Below are 17,996 nucleotides of genomic sequence, written 5' to 3' on the forward strand. Positions count from 1 at the left end.
GTACACTGCTCGTTACAAAGAATTTGTCATTTATGCTCACCGGTACACATTTTTCAATGGCCCTCATAATTGACATTAAAGAAGAGCAAGATCCTAGGACCTTGTTCCCTAGGCGCAACTATAAATAGTGAGCTTTGTTATCATTGTAAATGACACGAATTTCTAGCAAACTTATGCTATAATCGATTCAAAGCTTTATACAATTTTATCTTCTTACTCCTTGATTTCATTGTTGTGGTGCCCCAAAGCCCTTCTCCCAGAATTATTGTTTCTGCTATTTTATCTTCATTTCAAGGCTAAATATTCCGTATTTCTTTAATTATTTTATTATTTCAGGATCGAACTAATTTACTTGTCTAGAAACCACGTATAAATTCAAATATATCATTTTATGGTTAAACACTAATCTGAAGGATATGTACACTCTAAATATATCCCCACAAAAGAAAAATATACAACAGAGGGTACTCAAAATTGTTTGAAAATGGGTTAGAATTGAAATGGAATTACAAGGGAAAAAAATCTCTACATTACTAATTATGAAATGGAATTAAAATGACAGCTTTTTTGAACACCAATAAAAATGGTGGTGGTCATGGTAATATTGATTGTGAAAGTGGTGGCGGAAGGGGAGGAGGTGTTAGTGGTGGAAGAACTGTAGGAAAAGGGTGTAACTTGGGTTGGCGATGAGGTGACATGCTATATGGTGTCCACCTAGTCAAAATGCCAGTGCTACTTAGGATTGAGCTTTCACCTTGGAAAGCCCAACATATGAAGGGTATATTTGAGCCACTTTTATGACATTAGAGTATTTATGGCCGAATAGTATAACAGAGGGTAAAATTGATCGTTTTCGAATATTAAAAAGGCATTGTTGACCAAATAACATACAAAATAAAAAAAACGCTATACCCTGAATATGGACCCACCAATAAGTGAACTGACAAACACAATAATTTAAATGTGTATAGCGTATATTTAAAGAATTCTATACGACAAAAAATTTCCATATCCCGGGCTAGCCATTTCCTATATAAAGTGGTTAGGATTTTAAGAAAATTCGTTCACATAAAATTCTACCTAGCTAAATCGAGTAAATATTGTCCTAATATATATAGGAAAAATTTAAATCCTTATGTTAATTGGACCATAAGTATACAAGTAACAAATTAGGAATCGCTTGTGCCTAAGGATGAAAAGTTAAGGACCATTTTGGTTAAGACCCTCATGCTCTCTCCCCACCGAAAAGCTTAAAACCCATCTCAAAATCCCCTCGCCCATTTAGCAAGACGGAAGACGAGCGAAGAATAGCAAAACCCAAGAGAGAAGAAGAAGAAAGATGAACACAGACATTACCGCATCGGCAAAGCCCGAATACCCAGTTATAGATCGAAACCCTCCTTTCACTAAAACCGTTGCCAACTTCAACACTCTTGATTACCTTCGCCTTACTACTATCGCCGGCATCTCTGTCACTGTCGGCTACCTCTCTGGTACTTTTTTTTAATCATTTTCTATTCACATTTTCATATCGATTTGGTTGTTCTTGATTAGTTATATTTAATTTTTGCATTTGATTTGTGTAGGAATAAAGCCAGGGATAAGGGGCCCATCAATGGTAACAGGAGGTTTAATTGGGGTTATGGGAGGATTCATGTACGCTTACCAGAATTCAGCTGGAAGACTCATGGGTTTTTTCCCCAATGAAGGAGAGGTAGCTAAATACAGGAAATACTAAACTGTCTTTTTGTTTTGTTTTTGGATTTTCTGGATTTGTTTCTTGGTGGAGAAACCATGTAAGAGGGGAGTTGCCCTTTCTGATTTGAATTTTTTTGATGAAACTGATTTCGATGAAATAATCAGACTTTAGTTGCTGCCCTACTGTCACTTGCTTATTGTATTATGAATAATTCTTCTTTTGGGTTGACTCTCTAATTGGTTGCCTTTTCCAAATATATGGTGTGTAACATGATGTTCTACTGTTGGATTGCATTCCAGTAACCCATTTTGTTATGGTGCAAATAAATTGTTTATTTTGCCTAACCTGTGTTAAGCACTGACCTGAGGTAATTGAGAACTCAATTGAGTTGAATCATTTTGGTCTTACATAATGGGCATTTTCTATGCCACTATTTGAATATGTACTAGAGAAGTCACTTTACCTGTTTGGGTTATTCTATGTATGTATATATATGGTTGAGCGCGCGGAGGGGGGGGATATTCTGTTCTAGCAACCTTTCCAGAATATACTGGTAAATTGGATAATGACTAGGCCTGGTATTTAAGTTTTTCTCTCCTGCTCTTTCATACCTTTCTGAAGCTTTATCATTTACTATGTTTCATAAAGGCATTTTTCCCTGTTTTTAACTTTAGTTTCAGCCATTTCCACTTTTTTAATAAGAGAAGTTACTCTTTTAACTTCATAGTATACTAGTCTGTAATGATTGTTTTAGATGTACAATAATTGTTTTGGAAGTGGGCGGAGGACCAAAAACATAATGTTACATTTGAATATGGACTGTGGAGTTGCATTATGAAAGGATGGGGAGACTATCGTTGACATATCACTTTCAGGGTAGGAGACAATAGCAAATCAACAGTGGTGTGAAGACTGTGCATTGAGAATTGCCTTTTTAACACTTACAGAGTCATGCCAGTGGGAGATGACCAGTACAATAGATCCTTAGGATACATGAAGTGGAAGTTCATTGGATTTGAGGTTTAAGAGAAATCCTGAGGATTGGGAGCTGGTGGAACTACTTTACAAGCATATCATAGCGAATGATATACCGGACGCGTGGTGATCTGGTGCTTGTTTACAATCAAATCTTACTACCATAGTTTGCGAGGATGGGGGGGGGGGTAGAGAGAGAGAGCACCAAACAATTGGATCCCTATGACGCCCAAGAAGGAGTGTTTCAGCGTTGTTGGGACCTAGGGGTGCTATACCGACAACAGAAAACCCAAAAAAGAAAAGAATCACTTATGTGAGTTTGTGCTTTATGCGTCAATATTCGGGTGAAATGTAGGACCATCTCTTGTTGCATTGCCAGGAAGCGATGTTGTTGTGATGGGTAGTCCTAAGCTGGTTTGGAGTGCCATGGGTGATGCATGGACCATAAAAGGAAGCACGACACAACTGGGTTTTTTGAGGGAGAAAGAGAATAGCTTGGGCATGAGATGTTGCTCCGTTAAGGGTTGTATGAAGGAAGAGAATTAGGAGAACATTTGAAGGAGTAGAAAATGATCTGCAAATCTAAGGAATACTCCCTCCGTTTCAGCTTTGTATGACACGCTTCGGTGCAGAGTTTAAGGAAGAGAATTAGGAGAACTTTTGAAGGAGTAGAAAATGATCTGCAAATCTAAGGAATACTCCCTCCGTTTCAGCTTTGTATGACACGCTTCGGTGCAGAGTTTAAGGGAGAAAAAAAGACTTTTGAAACTTGTGGTCTTTAAAGCAGAAAGGGTGAAAGCATTGGGGGGCGATAACATTTGCGTGACTATAAAAACTTTTCATTAAAGGTAAAATGGTAAGCTTAAAGTTAAATTATTTTCAAATATAGAAATGTGTCATTCTTTTTTTTGACAGACTAATAAGGAAAGTATATCATATAAATTGAAACGGAGGGAATAGTATTTTATCTCTAGTTCCCTTTTGGTACACACCATGAGGTCCCTGTTTGTATAGAAGATTGGGTGCCTTTCTTAGAGAGCCATATTTTTGTATTGATATACGGCTTGTATATGGAATTCCCCATCAATATAAAAAAAGTGCACCTAAATCCAATGTCAAAAGATAAAAGTTTTTGTAACACACATGTAAACTAACAAGAATCAAAAACAGAAAAAGTGGCAAAGCTACCACAAATACTACTGTTCTCGATGGACCTCATTGTTGATCATTCAGTTAATTTATTACTGAAGGTGTAAATCTTCCGGGAAAGAAACTATTCATGTAAAGGTTTCATTTTAGCATGTTTCAATCAGGGAAACGGCCCAAAAAAAAAAAAAGAAAGAAGAAGAAACAACTACAAAAGAACCATGTATTTTGAGCTCATAAGCTTATTGCAAGTTTATCTTGATACAATATTTGTATTGCCATAGCACCATCTTAGTGCTAAGCTTTTCTATAATATATACGTTCCTTGCCTGTTCCAACAAAAAAGAGCTTATTTGCTGGAAATGGCAGTTTGGGGAATGATGGCAAGTTCTTTATCCAGAAGGTCGTATTTGACAAGAAAACACAATTTTAGGGATGAAATTTCCTAGTACGTATGCCCAAGGGTTCTGGGTTTTGGTTGTACTAGTAAGAGCGCATCACGTGATATGTAGGTTAGATGCACATCACGGGTGCAAATAAAATTCTGGTATTTATGTGGAGAAGGGTAGAAGGGGCCCCATGTTGTACAGAGTTTCGAACCGGGAACCACTGGCCCTTGGAATTTTATCGATTATTTTAGAAAAAAAAAACCAAATCTTATTATTGTCTTGATTAACCAGAAAACTGGCACTGGAAACCAAAAGGTGCACCTTGTGGAAGAGAATGGAAAGATATATTGGTGAAGCAATATACCTACATGTGAATAAGAAAAAAATGGTGAAATAGTGGGACTGCTAGTTGCATCTTGAAATTATAGTGGAGGTGGCAAGATTAAGATGAGGACTTCAAATGCCTTCCTTTTAGGACAAGGCACTAAATGAAGAAGATACTGATGCCCTCTTCTTCAGATGTGTCAATAGAAGTGCTGCAGAACACGAATGTTTTGAAAATACCCATGCCACTTCATTGAAGGACAAGCTTTCTATAAAAACCTTTACAAACTTGATCATCGAGCTAGAGTGAGCGCAAATAGATGTGCTGGATATAGAAGAGACGGTTAGGATAGGTTTTCTTCATTGACAATCACTCTTTGAAAGTTAATGACTTAAAAGCTTTGAAGCCAACTCTTCTAATGTAGCTCGAAAGTTGCAGCAAGGATTTATTCAGTTTAAATAATGATGTCGGCTAACTAAATATTACAATCATAAATTTTAAACTGCGTATTGATGTATTTCATGTTGCAAGAAATCAAATATGGGTAGCACGACTCCAGAAGAAACTTATATGATGAATCCCTCTTAAATATTTGTTCTGTTGGTTGAAGGTCTATTGTGGTTTGACTGGTATAAGTGCTAAAGTTGCAGCATGACTGCAGGAGTAACTTTCATATGTCGAACCATGCCTTTTAAATATTTATGTTGAGTTGTTTGCAGCTTTTTTTTTTTGTGTGTGTGATTTGACTAGCATAATTGCTAAGGTTGCCATGGTATTCTGGTAGCATACCCCTAGAATTCTTTCTGGACTCTGCTCTTTTTAGTATCTGATTGTTTTATTGTTCTTAAATTGGTTACCTGCTCCGTGGATGTGTGCTTCCTTTTCTGTATGGGTTGAGAAATAGCATTGCCTGTGTGGCTCTGCCTTGTTTTCCAAAATTTCGTTTTGCCTGGTTGGTACCACTGAATGTGGCTTGCATGAAATCTTTATTGCTTGTTTTTGGGGGAAGGTGTTGCTACTGATACTGGAAGAACGAGATAATGGCGATTAACATATCACCCCTGGGTTGTCTTAGCTTCTTGACCTTTCTTTTTAGAAGAGTGATGAATAGCTTTATGCTAAACTGAAATAGGTTATTATGCCTGCAGTAAGGAGAATAGGTAATCTGCATTTTGCTGGTGTCATTGCCTAAGACTTGTGCCATCATTCATAACTTGTCTAGGCTTTGTGGTCTCAGGTTTGTAGAATTGAACAATACACGATGTGTGTTCGGGAAACATTTGAAGTTCACTTATAATTTCTCTCAAGTTATTAGGGAAACTTACTTGAAAGTGCTCTCAGATTAACATGAATGAAACATTACAATAGCAGTGGTGTTGCTCGTGTGCATCTCGAGTTCTCGACTATTCCATTGGGTACCTACATTTTTTCACCCATACAAGCATCAAATAAGTATATCTGGACCATCATTTGACCACTTCTATTTCGTTAGGTATATGTGTCTTATTAGTATTAGGGGTCGTTTGTAAGGTGTATAGGAATAGTATTGAATAAGGTATTAGTAAAATTGGAATTAGTTATGCTGAGATTATTTCTTATCGGTTCTTTTGGTTTGATGTATTAAAAATAACATGCATTGCATAATTTTTTTTAAAAAGTTGTTTGGTGACAAATAATCTCGACATGTGTTGGAAAGGATTTGGAAAAGGTTTTGAAAGAGCAATTCTGTCTTTATATATGCTTATTTGTTATGAATAGAATTCTATTTAGAGTGAATGTCTATCTTGTAGAGAGTTTTACTTTGTGACTAAGTCATTCTCCCCCCCCCCTATAAATAGAGGGGTCCTACCCCATTGTAAATCATCCCAAAATTCAATAAGAATTTCCTCTCTCTTTCTCTGCAATATTGTTCTTTTACTTTTATTGTTTTATTACACGTTATCAGCACGAGACTCTACCGTCTCAAGAAGCTCTTTGAGAAGATTAAGGTAACTTTTCTCCTCTTTTTAATTATGACTGACATTATGAAAAGAAAGTTCATTGCCCTTGAAATTTCGGGCAAGAACTATATGACATGAGTGTTGGATGCTGAAATCCATTTAGATGCAATGGGTCTTGGAGACGCCATTAAAGACAAAACTAAAGCATCCACCCAAGACTGTGCTAAGGCCTTGATTTTCTTGCGCCATCACCTTGATGAAGGGTTGAAAATAGAATATCTCACAGTCAAAGATCCATTTGTTTTGTGGAATGACTTAAAGGAAAGATATGACAACTTAAAGTTGGTCACTCTTCCACAAGCACGATATGATTGGGCTCATCTGAGGCTCCAAGACTTTAAGTCTGTTTCTGAATATAATTCTGCAATGTTCAGAATTACTTCTAAATTGAAACTTTGTGGAGATACTATCACTGATTATGATATGCTTGAAAAAACGTTCACAACGTTTCATGCCTCCAATATGGTCTTGCAACAGCAATACAGAGAGAAAGGTTTCAAGAAGTACTCTGAGTTGATTTCTCTTCTCCTTGTGGCTGAGCGAAATAACGACTTGCTCATGAGAAATCACGAAAATCGACCCACTGGGTCTACACCATTGCCTGAAGTGGATGAGGTGTATTCCCATTATACTAAGCGTGGAAAAGGTCGTGACCCTATTCGTGGTCGTGGTCGTGGTCATGGTCGTGGCCGTGGACAAGGAAGAAATTTTCCTGGTGTTAATCACCCCCCAAAGAAAAATAACCACCAAAAGTGGAAAGGGAAAGATGAGAAGCCAAAGGCAAATGGTTCAGAAACCGAATGTTATCGTTGCGGTGGAAAATGGCATTGGGCAAATATTTGTCGTGTACCAAGACATTTGGTTGAGCTTTATCAAGCATCTCTAAAGAACAAAGACCCTGAAGCTAATTTTGTCTCTGACAATGATTTTGACATCACCCACTTGGATGTGGCAGACTTCTTTGAGCGCCCTGAGGGGAAAATAGACTACTTGATCGGTGATGGATCCGTGGTTAAAGAAGATTAAGTAGTCTGATTTTATTTTATTTTGCTTATTCATATTAGTTAGCAAATATACATCATGTAATTATCGTAGTTTACATGAGTAGTAGTTTTAATTAGTATGTAGAATTAGTATAATCTGTCATTGAATAAAGTTTGATAGTGGTCAAAATTTGTAGTCGGTATCAGTTGTAATTTATCAGTTGAAACTATTTGCTAAAGTTTTTAAATCAACTGACACTATACGAATTTTTAAGCCAGGCGTGAATCCATGTTTGCTACTGTAATGCAGCAACATAAGTTAGTCTTTTCATCTCTACTAATCAGTGCTAAACTACAAATAAAAACAACTATTATTCGTTAATTAAGAGCATAACGGTCTAACCTTCAACTCCCCCTTCAATTGTTTCAAGAGCATCATATCCGTAAAGTGCATGCCTTCTGAAAACACACTCCGTACCAACATATATTGGTCCTTGTATACCATCTAAGCCTTTCATGTTAATCTGTAAAGAATTTCAAGAAATTTTGTTTTCTAATCAAGTTGTTCAATCAAAGATTGTGCCTTACAGAATTTTTTTCTTTATCTCTGAAAATACTAATATTTATTCGTATATTTCTTTTTGTATGTCAACCTATGAGAAGCAAATATGGATATTCCACAAAGCAAACTTGGATCAAAGTTCAATTGTAAAAATATTTGTTTAATTGATTTATGTACGACACATACAATATTCAAAGAGAAGAAATATTTCTCTCATTTAAATATGTGTAAGGCAGATGTTACTACAATTTCTGGTAGTAGTAAATTAATTGAAGGCTCTGGAAGAGCTACTATAACTCTGCCTAAGGGAACAATACTTATCATAGAGAATGCAATGTTCTCCTCCAAGTCCAAGAGGAACTTGTTGAGATTTAAAGATATCCGTCGAAATGGATATCATATTGAGACAATAGATGAGAATATCTTGAATATCTCATCATTACCAAGAATTTCTCTGGCCAAAAGAGGGTTATTGAGAAGTTCCAATCTTTATCTTGTGGCTTGTATTGGACAAGAATTAGTGCAATTGAGGCACATTCTATCGTAAACCAAAAGGTTACTGATTCCAATACTTTTTTACTTTGGCATGATCGATTGGGACACCTTGGATCAATTATGATGAGACGAATTATAGAAAACTCAAATGGGCATTCATTAAAGAATTTAAAGATTCTTTTAAATAATGAATTTTCTTGCACTTCTTGTTATCAAGGCAAGTTAATTATTAGACCATCACCAACAAAGGTTGGAATTGAGTCCCCTGCGTTTTTGGAACGTATACAAGGGGACATTTGTGGACCTATTTACCCACCTAGTGGGTCGTTTAGATATTTTATGGTCTTAATAGACGCATCTTCTAGATGGTCTCATGTGTGCCTATTGTCATCTCGCAACCTCGCGTTTGCAAAATTAATGGCACAAATAATTCGACTACGGGCACAATTTCCCGATAATCCAATTAAGTCCTATTAGACTTGATAATGCTGCTGAGTTTTCATCCCAAGCATTTAACGATTATTGCTTATCAATTGGGATGAAAGTGAAACATCCTGTAGCTCATGTTCACACTCAAAATGGTCTTGCAGAGTCTTTAATTAAACGTCTGCAATTGATAGCAAGACCGTTACTCATGAAAACGAGGCTGCCCACTTCTGTTTGGGGTCACGCTATTCTGCATGCAGCAATGCTAGTTCGTCTCAGATCGACAAATTATCATAAATATTCCCCGTTGCAACTAGTTTTGGGTCATGAACCTAATATATCCCATTTAAGGATTTTTGGATGCGCAGTATATGTGCCTGTAGCACCGCCATATCGCACCAAAATGGTCCGCAAAGAAGGTTAGGAATATATGTTGAGTTTGAATCGCCCTCCATTATTCGCTATCTTGAAACATTAACGGGGGATTTATTCACTGCTCGATTTGCAGACTGTCGATTCGATGAGACACTTTTCCCAAAATTAGGGGGAGAAGTTAGTGAAACCAAACGGGAAATTTTGTGGAAAAATCCATCATTATCTCATCTTGATCCACGTGCCTCTATTTGTAAAAGAGAGGTGCAAAAGATTATCCATTTGCGGAGAATAGCAAATCAAATGCCAGATGCATTTACGGATTTGAAAAGGATAACAAAATCACATATCCTTTCAGAGAATGTTCCAATCCGTATTGATGTCCATGTTGGACAATCTTCTAGTGTCATAGCTAATGAGTCAAAAGCACGCCTAAAACGTGGTAGACCATTAGGTTCTAAGGATCGAAATCCTAGAAAAAGGAAAACAAATGATCAAAATGACACTACGAAAGAATCTTACGAAGAAATCCACGATTTAATAAATTCTAAGAATCATGAGGAAACCACTGAGCCCGAGACTCAAGAAAATAAGGAACTATCAATAAATCCAATCGATATTGAGACAAATTTGAATCGAGTGGATATAGTGGTGGATTATGTCTTTGCATATAATGTTGCATCTAGCATTATGCAAGAAAGTGAGGATCTTGAACCTCAATCTGTTGGAAAATGTCGACAAAGACTAGATTGGCCAAAATGGCAAGAAACAATCCAATCAGAGTTGAATTCACTTGCAAAACGTGAAGTTTTTGGGCCTGTAGTCCAAACACCTAATGGTGTTAAACCTGTTGGCTATAAATGGGTCTTTGTACATAAGAGAAATGAGAAAAATGAGGTACAAAGATATAAGGCACGCCTTATTGCACAAGGATTTTCACAAAGGCCTGGTGTCGATTATGAAGAGACATATTCACCTGTTATGGATGCTATAACTTTCCGTTATCTCATTAGTTTTGCTGTCCATAAAAGCTTGACATGCATTTAATGGATGTGGTTACCGCCTACCTTTATGGCTCACTTGATAATGAGATATACATGAAAGTTCCCAATGGATCTAAAATGCCAAACGCACATAATTCAAAGTCCCGAAAAATGTTTTCAATCAAATTGCAAAGATCGTTGTATGGTCTAAAACAATCAGGACGAATGTGGTATAATCGTCTTAGTGAGTATTTATTAAAGGAAGGCTATATAAATGATGCCATTTGCCCATGTGTTTTTATAAAGAAAACAACATCGGAATTTGTTGTACTTGCCGTATATGTTGATGATATAAACCTTATTGGAACTCCTATAGAACTCCAAAGGGCAATTGATTATTTAAAGAAGGAATTCGAGATGAAAGATCTCGGAAAGACAAAATTATGTCTTGATTTGCAAATCGAACATTTGGCAAACGGAATTTTTGTTCATCAATCTACCTACATAGAAAAGGTATTGAAACGGTTTTACATGGATGGAGCACATCCATTAAGTACTCCGATGGTTGTTCGATCACTTGATGTGAATAAGGATCCATTCCAACTTCAAGAAGAGAATGAAGAGCTACTTGGTCCTGAAGTACCATATCTTAGTGCAATTGGTGCACTAATGTATCTTGCCAATACTACAAGGCCTCACATTACTTTTTCAGTTAACGTCTTAGCAAGATATAGCTCTGCTCCCACAAGGAGACACTGGAATGGAATCAAACACATATTGCAGTATCTAAAAGGGACTACCGATATGGGCTTATTTTATGGCAATAATTGCAGTCCTGATCTTGTTGGTTATGCCGATGTTGGGTATTTATCCGATCCACACAAGACCCGATCTCAAACAGGTTATGTGTTTACCTGTGGAGGCACTGCCATATCTTGGCGATCGACTAAGCAATCAATTGTGGCTACTTCATCTAATCATGCCGAGATAATTGCTATTCATGAAGCAAGTCGAGAGTGTGTGTGGTTGAGGTCTATAATACATCTTATTCGAGACAAATGTGGTTTGAGATGTGACAAACTACCCACGATTTTGTATGAAGACAATGCAGCATGCATAGCTCAATTGAAGGGAGGATTCATAAAAGGAGATAGGACAAAGCACATTTCACCAAAATTATTTTTCACACATGATCTTCAAAAGAATGGTGATATCAATGTGCAGCAGATTCGTTCAAGTGATAATATGACTGATTTGTTCACAAAATCTCTACCGACGTCAACCTTCAAGAAGCTAGTGCACAAGATTGGGATGCGAAGGCTCAAGGATGTGAATTGATGCTCTCATCAGGGGGAGTTAATGCGCGTTGTACTCTTTTTTCCTTACAAGGTTTTGTCCCACTGGGTTTTCCTTGCAAGGTTTTTAACGAGGCAACCAAAAGGCGTATTATTAGATATGTGTACTCTTTTTCCTTTTCTAGATTTTTTTTCCCATTGGGTTTTATTTTAATTAAGGTTTTAATGAGGCACATTACTTATCGAGTAAGCATTCAAGGGGGAGTGTTATGAATAGAATTCTATTTAGAGTGAATGTCTATCTTGTAGAGAGTTTTACCTTGTGGCTAAGTCATTTTCTCCCCTATAAATAGAGGGGTCCTACCCCGTTGTAAATCATCCCAAAATTCAATAAGAATTTCCTCTCTCTCTTTCTCTGCAATATTGTTCTTCTACTTTTATTGTTTTATTATATTATTCATGTATTAAAAATTATGGTATTGTTAATGCCATAGTTTACGATGCATAAGAATAGTACTGAATAAAGTATATAACAAATAAATGTATTAGTTATGCATATATTGAAAAACACTACCTAATAAGGTGAAAAACACTACCAAATAAGGGATTAAATATACTGAAGCTAATACTTGTATTTCCTTAGCACATCTTACCAAATGACCCCTTAGTATCGAGTATCTCCATCTAGCCCATCTTGCGGAAACTTCGAAATTCAATCCGGTATTGCATCTTCTACAATATAAAAAATAAATGTCGGGTACCTTGTCTATTTGTTTTTTTTTCTTCCGGCCTCTAATGTGATTTTTTAACTAGTCCCATGTTCTTCAGTTCAACTTTATCGTTCGTTAAGCTACACTTTTTGATGCGATATAGTATACGATGATTTAAAATTGAAGATACACCCTCTTTGGTTCCGAAGTGACCCACAACATACCGAAAGAGAAGATGCACTTTATTTATTTACTATTTATATTATACTAGTTAATTTGACCTCGCTTCTCGCGGTTGCAAAATATTATTATTTCATCACGAAATACTTTTTAGTACTCGAATATTACAAATAATTTAAATTGAGCTTTGCGAAAACTAAAAATATTTTTAATTTTGCTTTGAAAGATAGTCGAAGCATATAAGTTTTAAAGCTCCAATACTAAGGTACTTTTCGATATTTAATTTTTCAAAAGCTAAACCATAAGTCATATCAAAACAAAACCTCTAAAGTGAACACAAAAAGATAAAAGCCACGACGACACAACAATAGAAAGGCTAAAGTAACAGTGTCGTCGAACCTGTTCATGCTTTCGGGAAAATAGAATTGACTAATAATTTGATTACAATAAAAATTAAATATATTTAGGCCATAAATCTAAGATATAATAATTTTATCACCTTTCTGTGTGACTGAAGCTGACGCACACCTCGTCTAATTTTACTAATCAATTCCGATGGGTGAATAGCACCATGAGCCTTCCTTTCAACCAAATACTACTGTAAATTCTTGTGTTTTTATCATATATCAAACTTTTGACAAATATTATCAATCTTTTTATTTAATGTTAACTTGCATTACATCCTTGTAAGAATAGTAAATATATAAAAATCATTATGAGCGATAAAAATTTTGTATACAGATGTCTTTGTAATTCCCTTAGAGAGAAGGGACATGTACGCTGAATAACTCTGTTAATTTTCATAGAAGGACCAGTATAACTCAATATACTATATATACTTTTTTCCTTTTATATTTGATTCTCAAAAGCAACAGAAATCTCCAAAAGAGCGTTGAACGACTATATATCCAATATCAATTTTTGAGGCTACAATGAAAATCTAATATAGTTTAAACTTCATATCACTAAATTATATATAAGCAACATTTATAGATATTGTTGTCGAATGCTCGTTTTGGAGGAAGAGAAGTACCAGGAAGTTGAACTTCTATGCAATACCAAAATCCAAGTTTATAATAAGAATCTAATATGTTCTAAACTCCATAACACTAAACTATATGTAAACAACATTTATAGATATTGTTGTTGAAGGCGTGACCTCGTCTGCTAAAAGTGAAATGGTATTTTTCGTAGAGCTGCAACTAAATTAAACTCTAATAGTGTTGATGAACTGAAGCTTTAAAATTTGGTTTGAAACGCTGTTGTTTTCGAGAAACGTGAAACAATGCTTTTAGTCCTTCATAGCTTAACTGTCAGAATTTAGTATAATTGAGTATCCTATTAAAATGAGAGGAGAAAACTCAAAACTGAGAAATTAAATAAATCATACAAAGACAATCACAATGTTCATCACACTTCACTTAATATGTCTACATTCCAAGTAGTGATTGGGTATAAAATTATCTTTGTTATCTATTTTTTCTGATTTCACCCAAACAACTTTTTTAGACACGTATATTTTCTACCATCTCGTTTTTTAATAATTATTTATAGTTTTTTAAAGTATTATACTCAAAGACTTTTATTATTCTAGTTTAGATATATTTAATTTTTGCTCAATTAGAAATTATAAATTAAATAATTTCTAAATAAATTAAATAATTTCTGAAAATGGAAAGAGGAGAAAATACTATTAAAAAAAGTCCATTTTCTTATTTTAAAAATAGGTGAGTTACTTGAACTTGTTTTATATTTAAATACAATATTAGCTTCAATAGATAAATTTCAAATGGAAGCTAACATATAGAAAGGAGAGAGCCTCATGACACCAATTTCAGCCACTAATTTCAATTAACGAATGACTGATTTCAATTATGAAATAATCTCAACCGAGAAAATCAATATTACCGCTCATGAATAGTTCAAATTAGCACTATCAGGAGCCTACTCAAATACCATTTGTGAATATCTCTCTATTTAAATCTCAAGTTCTGAACACTACACTATTCCAAATAAATATGCACATTCTTTTGTATACATCCAGTGCATCTCCATCACTAAAGATCTTAACGAAAACTTACCTCTTTCCAAGATGATGTTACCTTCCTCATAATAACATATGTTACATATTCTAATGATTATTTGAAACTCAGCATAGAAAAAAAATCTTAACAAATAAAAATATCATCATTTTTAAGAAAAGTGAAGATGCCAATATAAACCTGGCCAATTGGGAAATGTAAAATTTACACTTGACTAACGTCCGCACATAAGAGAAAGCCTTTCTAGATCAAAGCTACAACATCAAGGATCTCTCTGTCCTTGCACTCAAATTTCAGGCTTCAAATCTTGCCTTCTGAACCTGAAAACAACCAAGTTTATGCAGGATATTTGTGAAATCGGTACAACTACAATTGCTATATTAACAAAAAATCCCAAAAATACTTATATTTTCTAGATATCAGATAGAGAGAAACAAAATATGTAGAAATCAAGATGTGGACTGGAAATATGCAAAACAGTAATCTACATAAGGTTGAAATTCAAACGCCGACATCCATTCAAATGGGATAAGTAAGTAAAGGAGTAAAAAAATGCATGTTTGAACGAAGGTAGGAGAACAAACTTTTTAAAAAGGGGAGAGGATGCATCCACTCAATAGAGATGGACAAAATGTTTGAAAGATGACCAATGAATTTTAAAGTCAAATATGAAAAATCTTTTCTGTTACGTACCATTTGCTATATAATTGCTACGGATCTTTTAAAATGTGGCCGTTGGGTTCTGGAGGAACGGTTGGTTATCAGTTGTAATGGCTTTTGGAATTCATTTTCAAGAGACATGACTTTTGGAATCCTACATTATTAAATTTTTTTTTTTTAAAAAAAAGAATGGGTGGGAGAAATAAGAAAAAATGGAGAAAAAAGATAATTTGAAATCCAGGCTTAGAAGAGTGCCACGTCACCGGGCTAATGCCCCTCAATTATAGATATATATAGATTTGACAGGTATCAAGAAACACTGTGTATATAAAATGTCACTCAAGATTTCTAAGACAAATTAAATCGAACCATAATCTAATACTGCTCATCAGTCATCATTTTATTTCCCAAAAAAAAAAAATGGTATTACTTATAATCAGTTAATAGCAAAAAAACAATTTAAGAAAAAAGGTTAGCGCCATTAGGAAATGATTGATTTTAGCACGAAGCAAAGCAAAGTGAGGCAACGTGGAGACATTTCAGCGAGAAGGCAATTTTGTGGTTGATAAACACCACACATAGTAGTAGCCTGCCTATTATTCCAAATAACAATTGTACGTTCCTACCTTCCCCTGCAATACAATGGAGGGAGTATTGAGGCCTGTGGTCTCAAAAATTTCAGATGCCAAACCAATGTTCAATCTTCAGGCCTTTCCCTTAAACAAACATTTTCTTCTTATGAAACGAAACAAGCAATTAAGGAAGCCGTCAATCAAAGCCTCCGCCACCGAAGAAATTACAGCACTTACTACTACTTCAGACCCAGATATCACTTGGCAAATTGTTGTTGGCTCTTTGGGTAATACAACTCTACTGTTTTTTTTGAATTTTGCGATTAAGCACTTTATTTATTTACTTACTATTTATAATTGCCTTTTTAGTTCTTATTCTACTTTATTGTTTTTCCTGGGATAACGAATTAGTGGATGACTTTTGCAGCCGGTGTGACACCTTTTGTGGTTGCGGGAATCGAGTTCAGCAAGAGAATTGTTAAGTGCCAGTTCTACGTTTCAATTGAATATGTGCTTCGTTTTCAAAAATCTGATTGCTTGTCCCTTTTTAATATGGCAGGTGAAACAAAGGAAATGTGAAGTATGTGGGGGCTCAGGACTTGTTCTCAAGAACAACAAGTTTTATAAGCGATGTCCTGATTGTGGTACTATATATCCTACTCCTACTCTATTTTTGGCATTCAAATGAACATGCACTAGAACGAACATGTTTTCATTTGTTTTCTTTGATATGAATTAATTAAACAGGTGGATTTCTACCCTGGCAGTCTTGGAGAAGATTCTTCACTGGTTAAATCTTTGTGGAAGCTTCACGCCAAGTTTGATTATCCACTCTATACATGTACTATACTAGGAAAAAGAAAATTCTCGACATGGATCTTCTTGTACATCAAGCATAATTTGGCTTTGGTGTTCTTTCCAGTATACTGTTTGTATTCATTTACATATACAGTCAGTTACCAAGCTGCCTTAGAAACTGGAATAACACTACTAACTCTTCTTGATTAATAGTTTTAAAAAAAAGTAAGGAAATATGAATTAATAAATCCATGACCACCCCCACCTTTCTTTCAGCCATCCCTATGAGGTTATGCCCCGCTGATTGCTAAGTGCTAACGGGTAAAAATTAGGGAAATTACCAGCTATGTCCATTTATAAGTAGCTCATTACTAAAATTGGTCAATTGATAAAATATTACTAATATTAGCCAATTAGTTATTTGTAGCAAAAAAATATCAAATTTTTGCTTTGTTTTGAGTGAGTTCTATTAGAATAAATTGGACACAACTTAAGGAGCTTGAATGTCAGTTTTGAGATGATTTGGTGAAGTTTTGAGGTAGTTTGAATTAAAAATCGAAGTAAAAACTGAACATAAAAAAAATGATATGTGCATCACACTGTGTATCATTTGTGTATCATATTTGTATCAATTATGTATCACATGTATATCCATGTAACCTGTGTGTGAGATACATGTGTCGCAGAAGACTTTTTTGATACAAAACCAGTCCAAATCACCTCCAATCTTCCTCAAATTTTGTATATTGACTTATCTATATATTTTCAATGAATTTCAACTATACCCATTGAATAAGTTCCTTTTTTGTTTAGATTTTTGGAATATTGTATATATTTTTGTATTTCATCACCTTATTTGCTACCTCATTCATGAAATTTTCTTTCCGTTTTGTATCTAGTATTGCTAATCACGCTTAAAAATATGGAAGGTGATTTTTGCATGTGATTATTTGAGAGAAATAACCCTATTATTTGGTTTTTCAATTTTTGTTGGCCAGTTTTAAGTCTATGACTAATGGCTGGAGGTTGGTAAATTGAGATTTATTTGGGACATTTGTGTAAGTTTCCGTAAAAATTACCTTCACCAGGTATTTATACCAAATCATATTAATTTATCATGATTAAGTGATTAATTAAGGTGAGTGTGTGTATTAATTAACTATGATTTAGTAATAATTATAGTTGTGAAGACATATGTCGTGTATTTATTGGTTTGATATAAATTGTACACATGATTTTAAGCAAATGATGTCAGCCTATATTAGCAGGAGATTATCAGGTACCTAGGTTTGAACCCCCTATTTAAGGTATACCTGTTTTTCAAACGCTTTCGGGGAAAATACACACAAAGCCTTGCATGATCATATGCAAATAGTAAAACTTG

The 17,996-nt window shown here is 35.0% G+C and overlaps 2 protein-coding genes across 2 annotated transcripts; both read left to right on the forward strand.

Annotated features, from left to right (window-relative positions):
• The first annotated feature begins 1,339 nt into the window (after positions 1-1,339).
• LOC107769629 (uncharacterized) lies at positions 1,340-7,560 on the forward strand. The gene is made up of 3 exons (XM_075220654.1): positions 1,340-1,493; positions 1,587-1,714; positions 7,288-7,560. The coding sequence occupies exons 1-3, from the start codon at positions 1,340-1,342 to the stop codon at positions 7,558-7,560; spliced, it is 555 nt and encodes a 184-aa protein (XP_075076755.1).
• An 8,212-nt stretch (positions 7,561-15,772) lies between these two features.
• LOC107769628 (uncharacterized) lies at positions 15,773-16,738 on the forward strand. Its single transcript, XM_016588866.2, has 4 exons — positions 15,773-16,101; positions 16,242-16,291; positions 16,374-16,458; positions 16,562-16,738. Exons 1-4 carry the CDS (start codon positions 15,885-15,887, stop codon positions 16,606-16,608), a joined length of 399 nt encoding a protein of 132 aa, XP_016444352.1. The 5' UTR covers positions 15,773-15,884; the 3' UTR covers positions 16,609-16,738.
• Positions 16,739-17,996: the final 1,258 nt, after the last annotated feature.

This window comes from Nicotiana tabacum, chromosome 8, assembly GCF_000715075.1.
Source record: "Nicotiana tabacum cultivar K326 chromosome 8, ASM71507v2, whole genome shotgun sequence".
In the NCBI taxonomy this organism is placed as follows: domain Eukaryota; kingdom Viridiplantae; phylum Streptophyta; class Magnoliopsida; order Solanales; family Solanaceae; genus Nicotiana; species Nicotiana tabacum.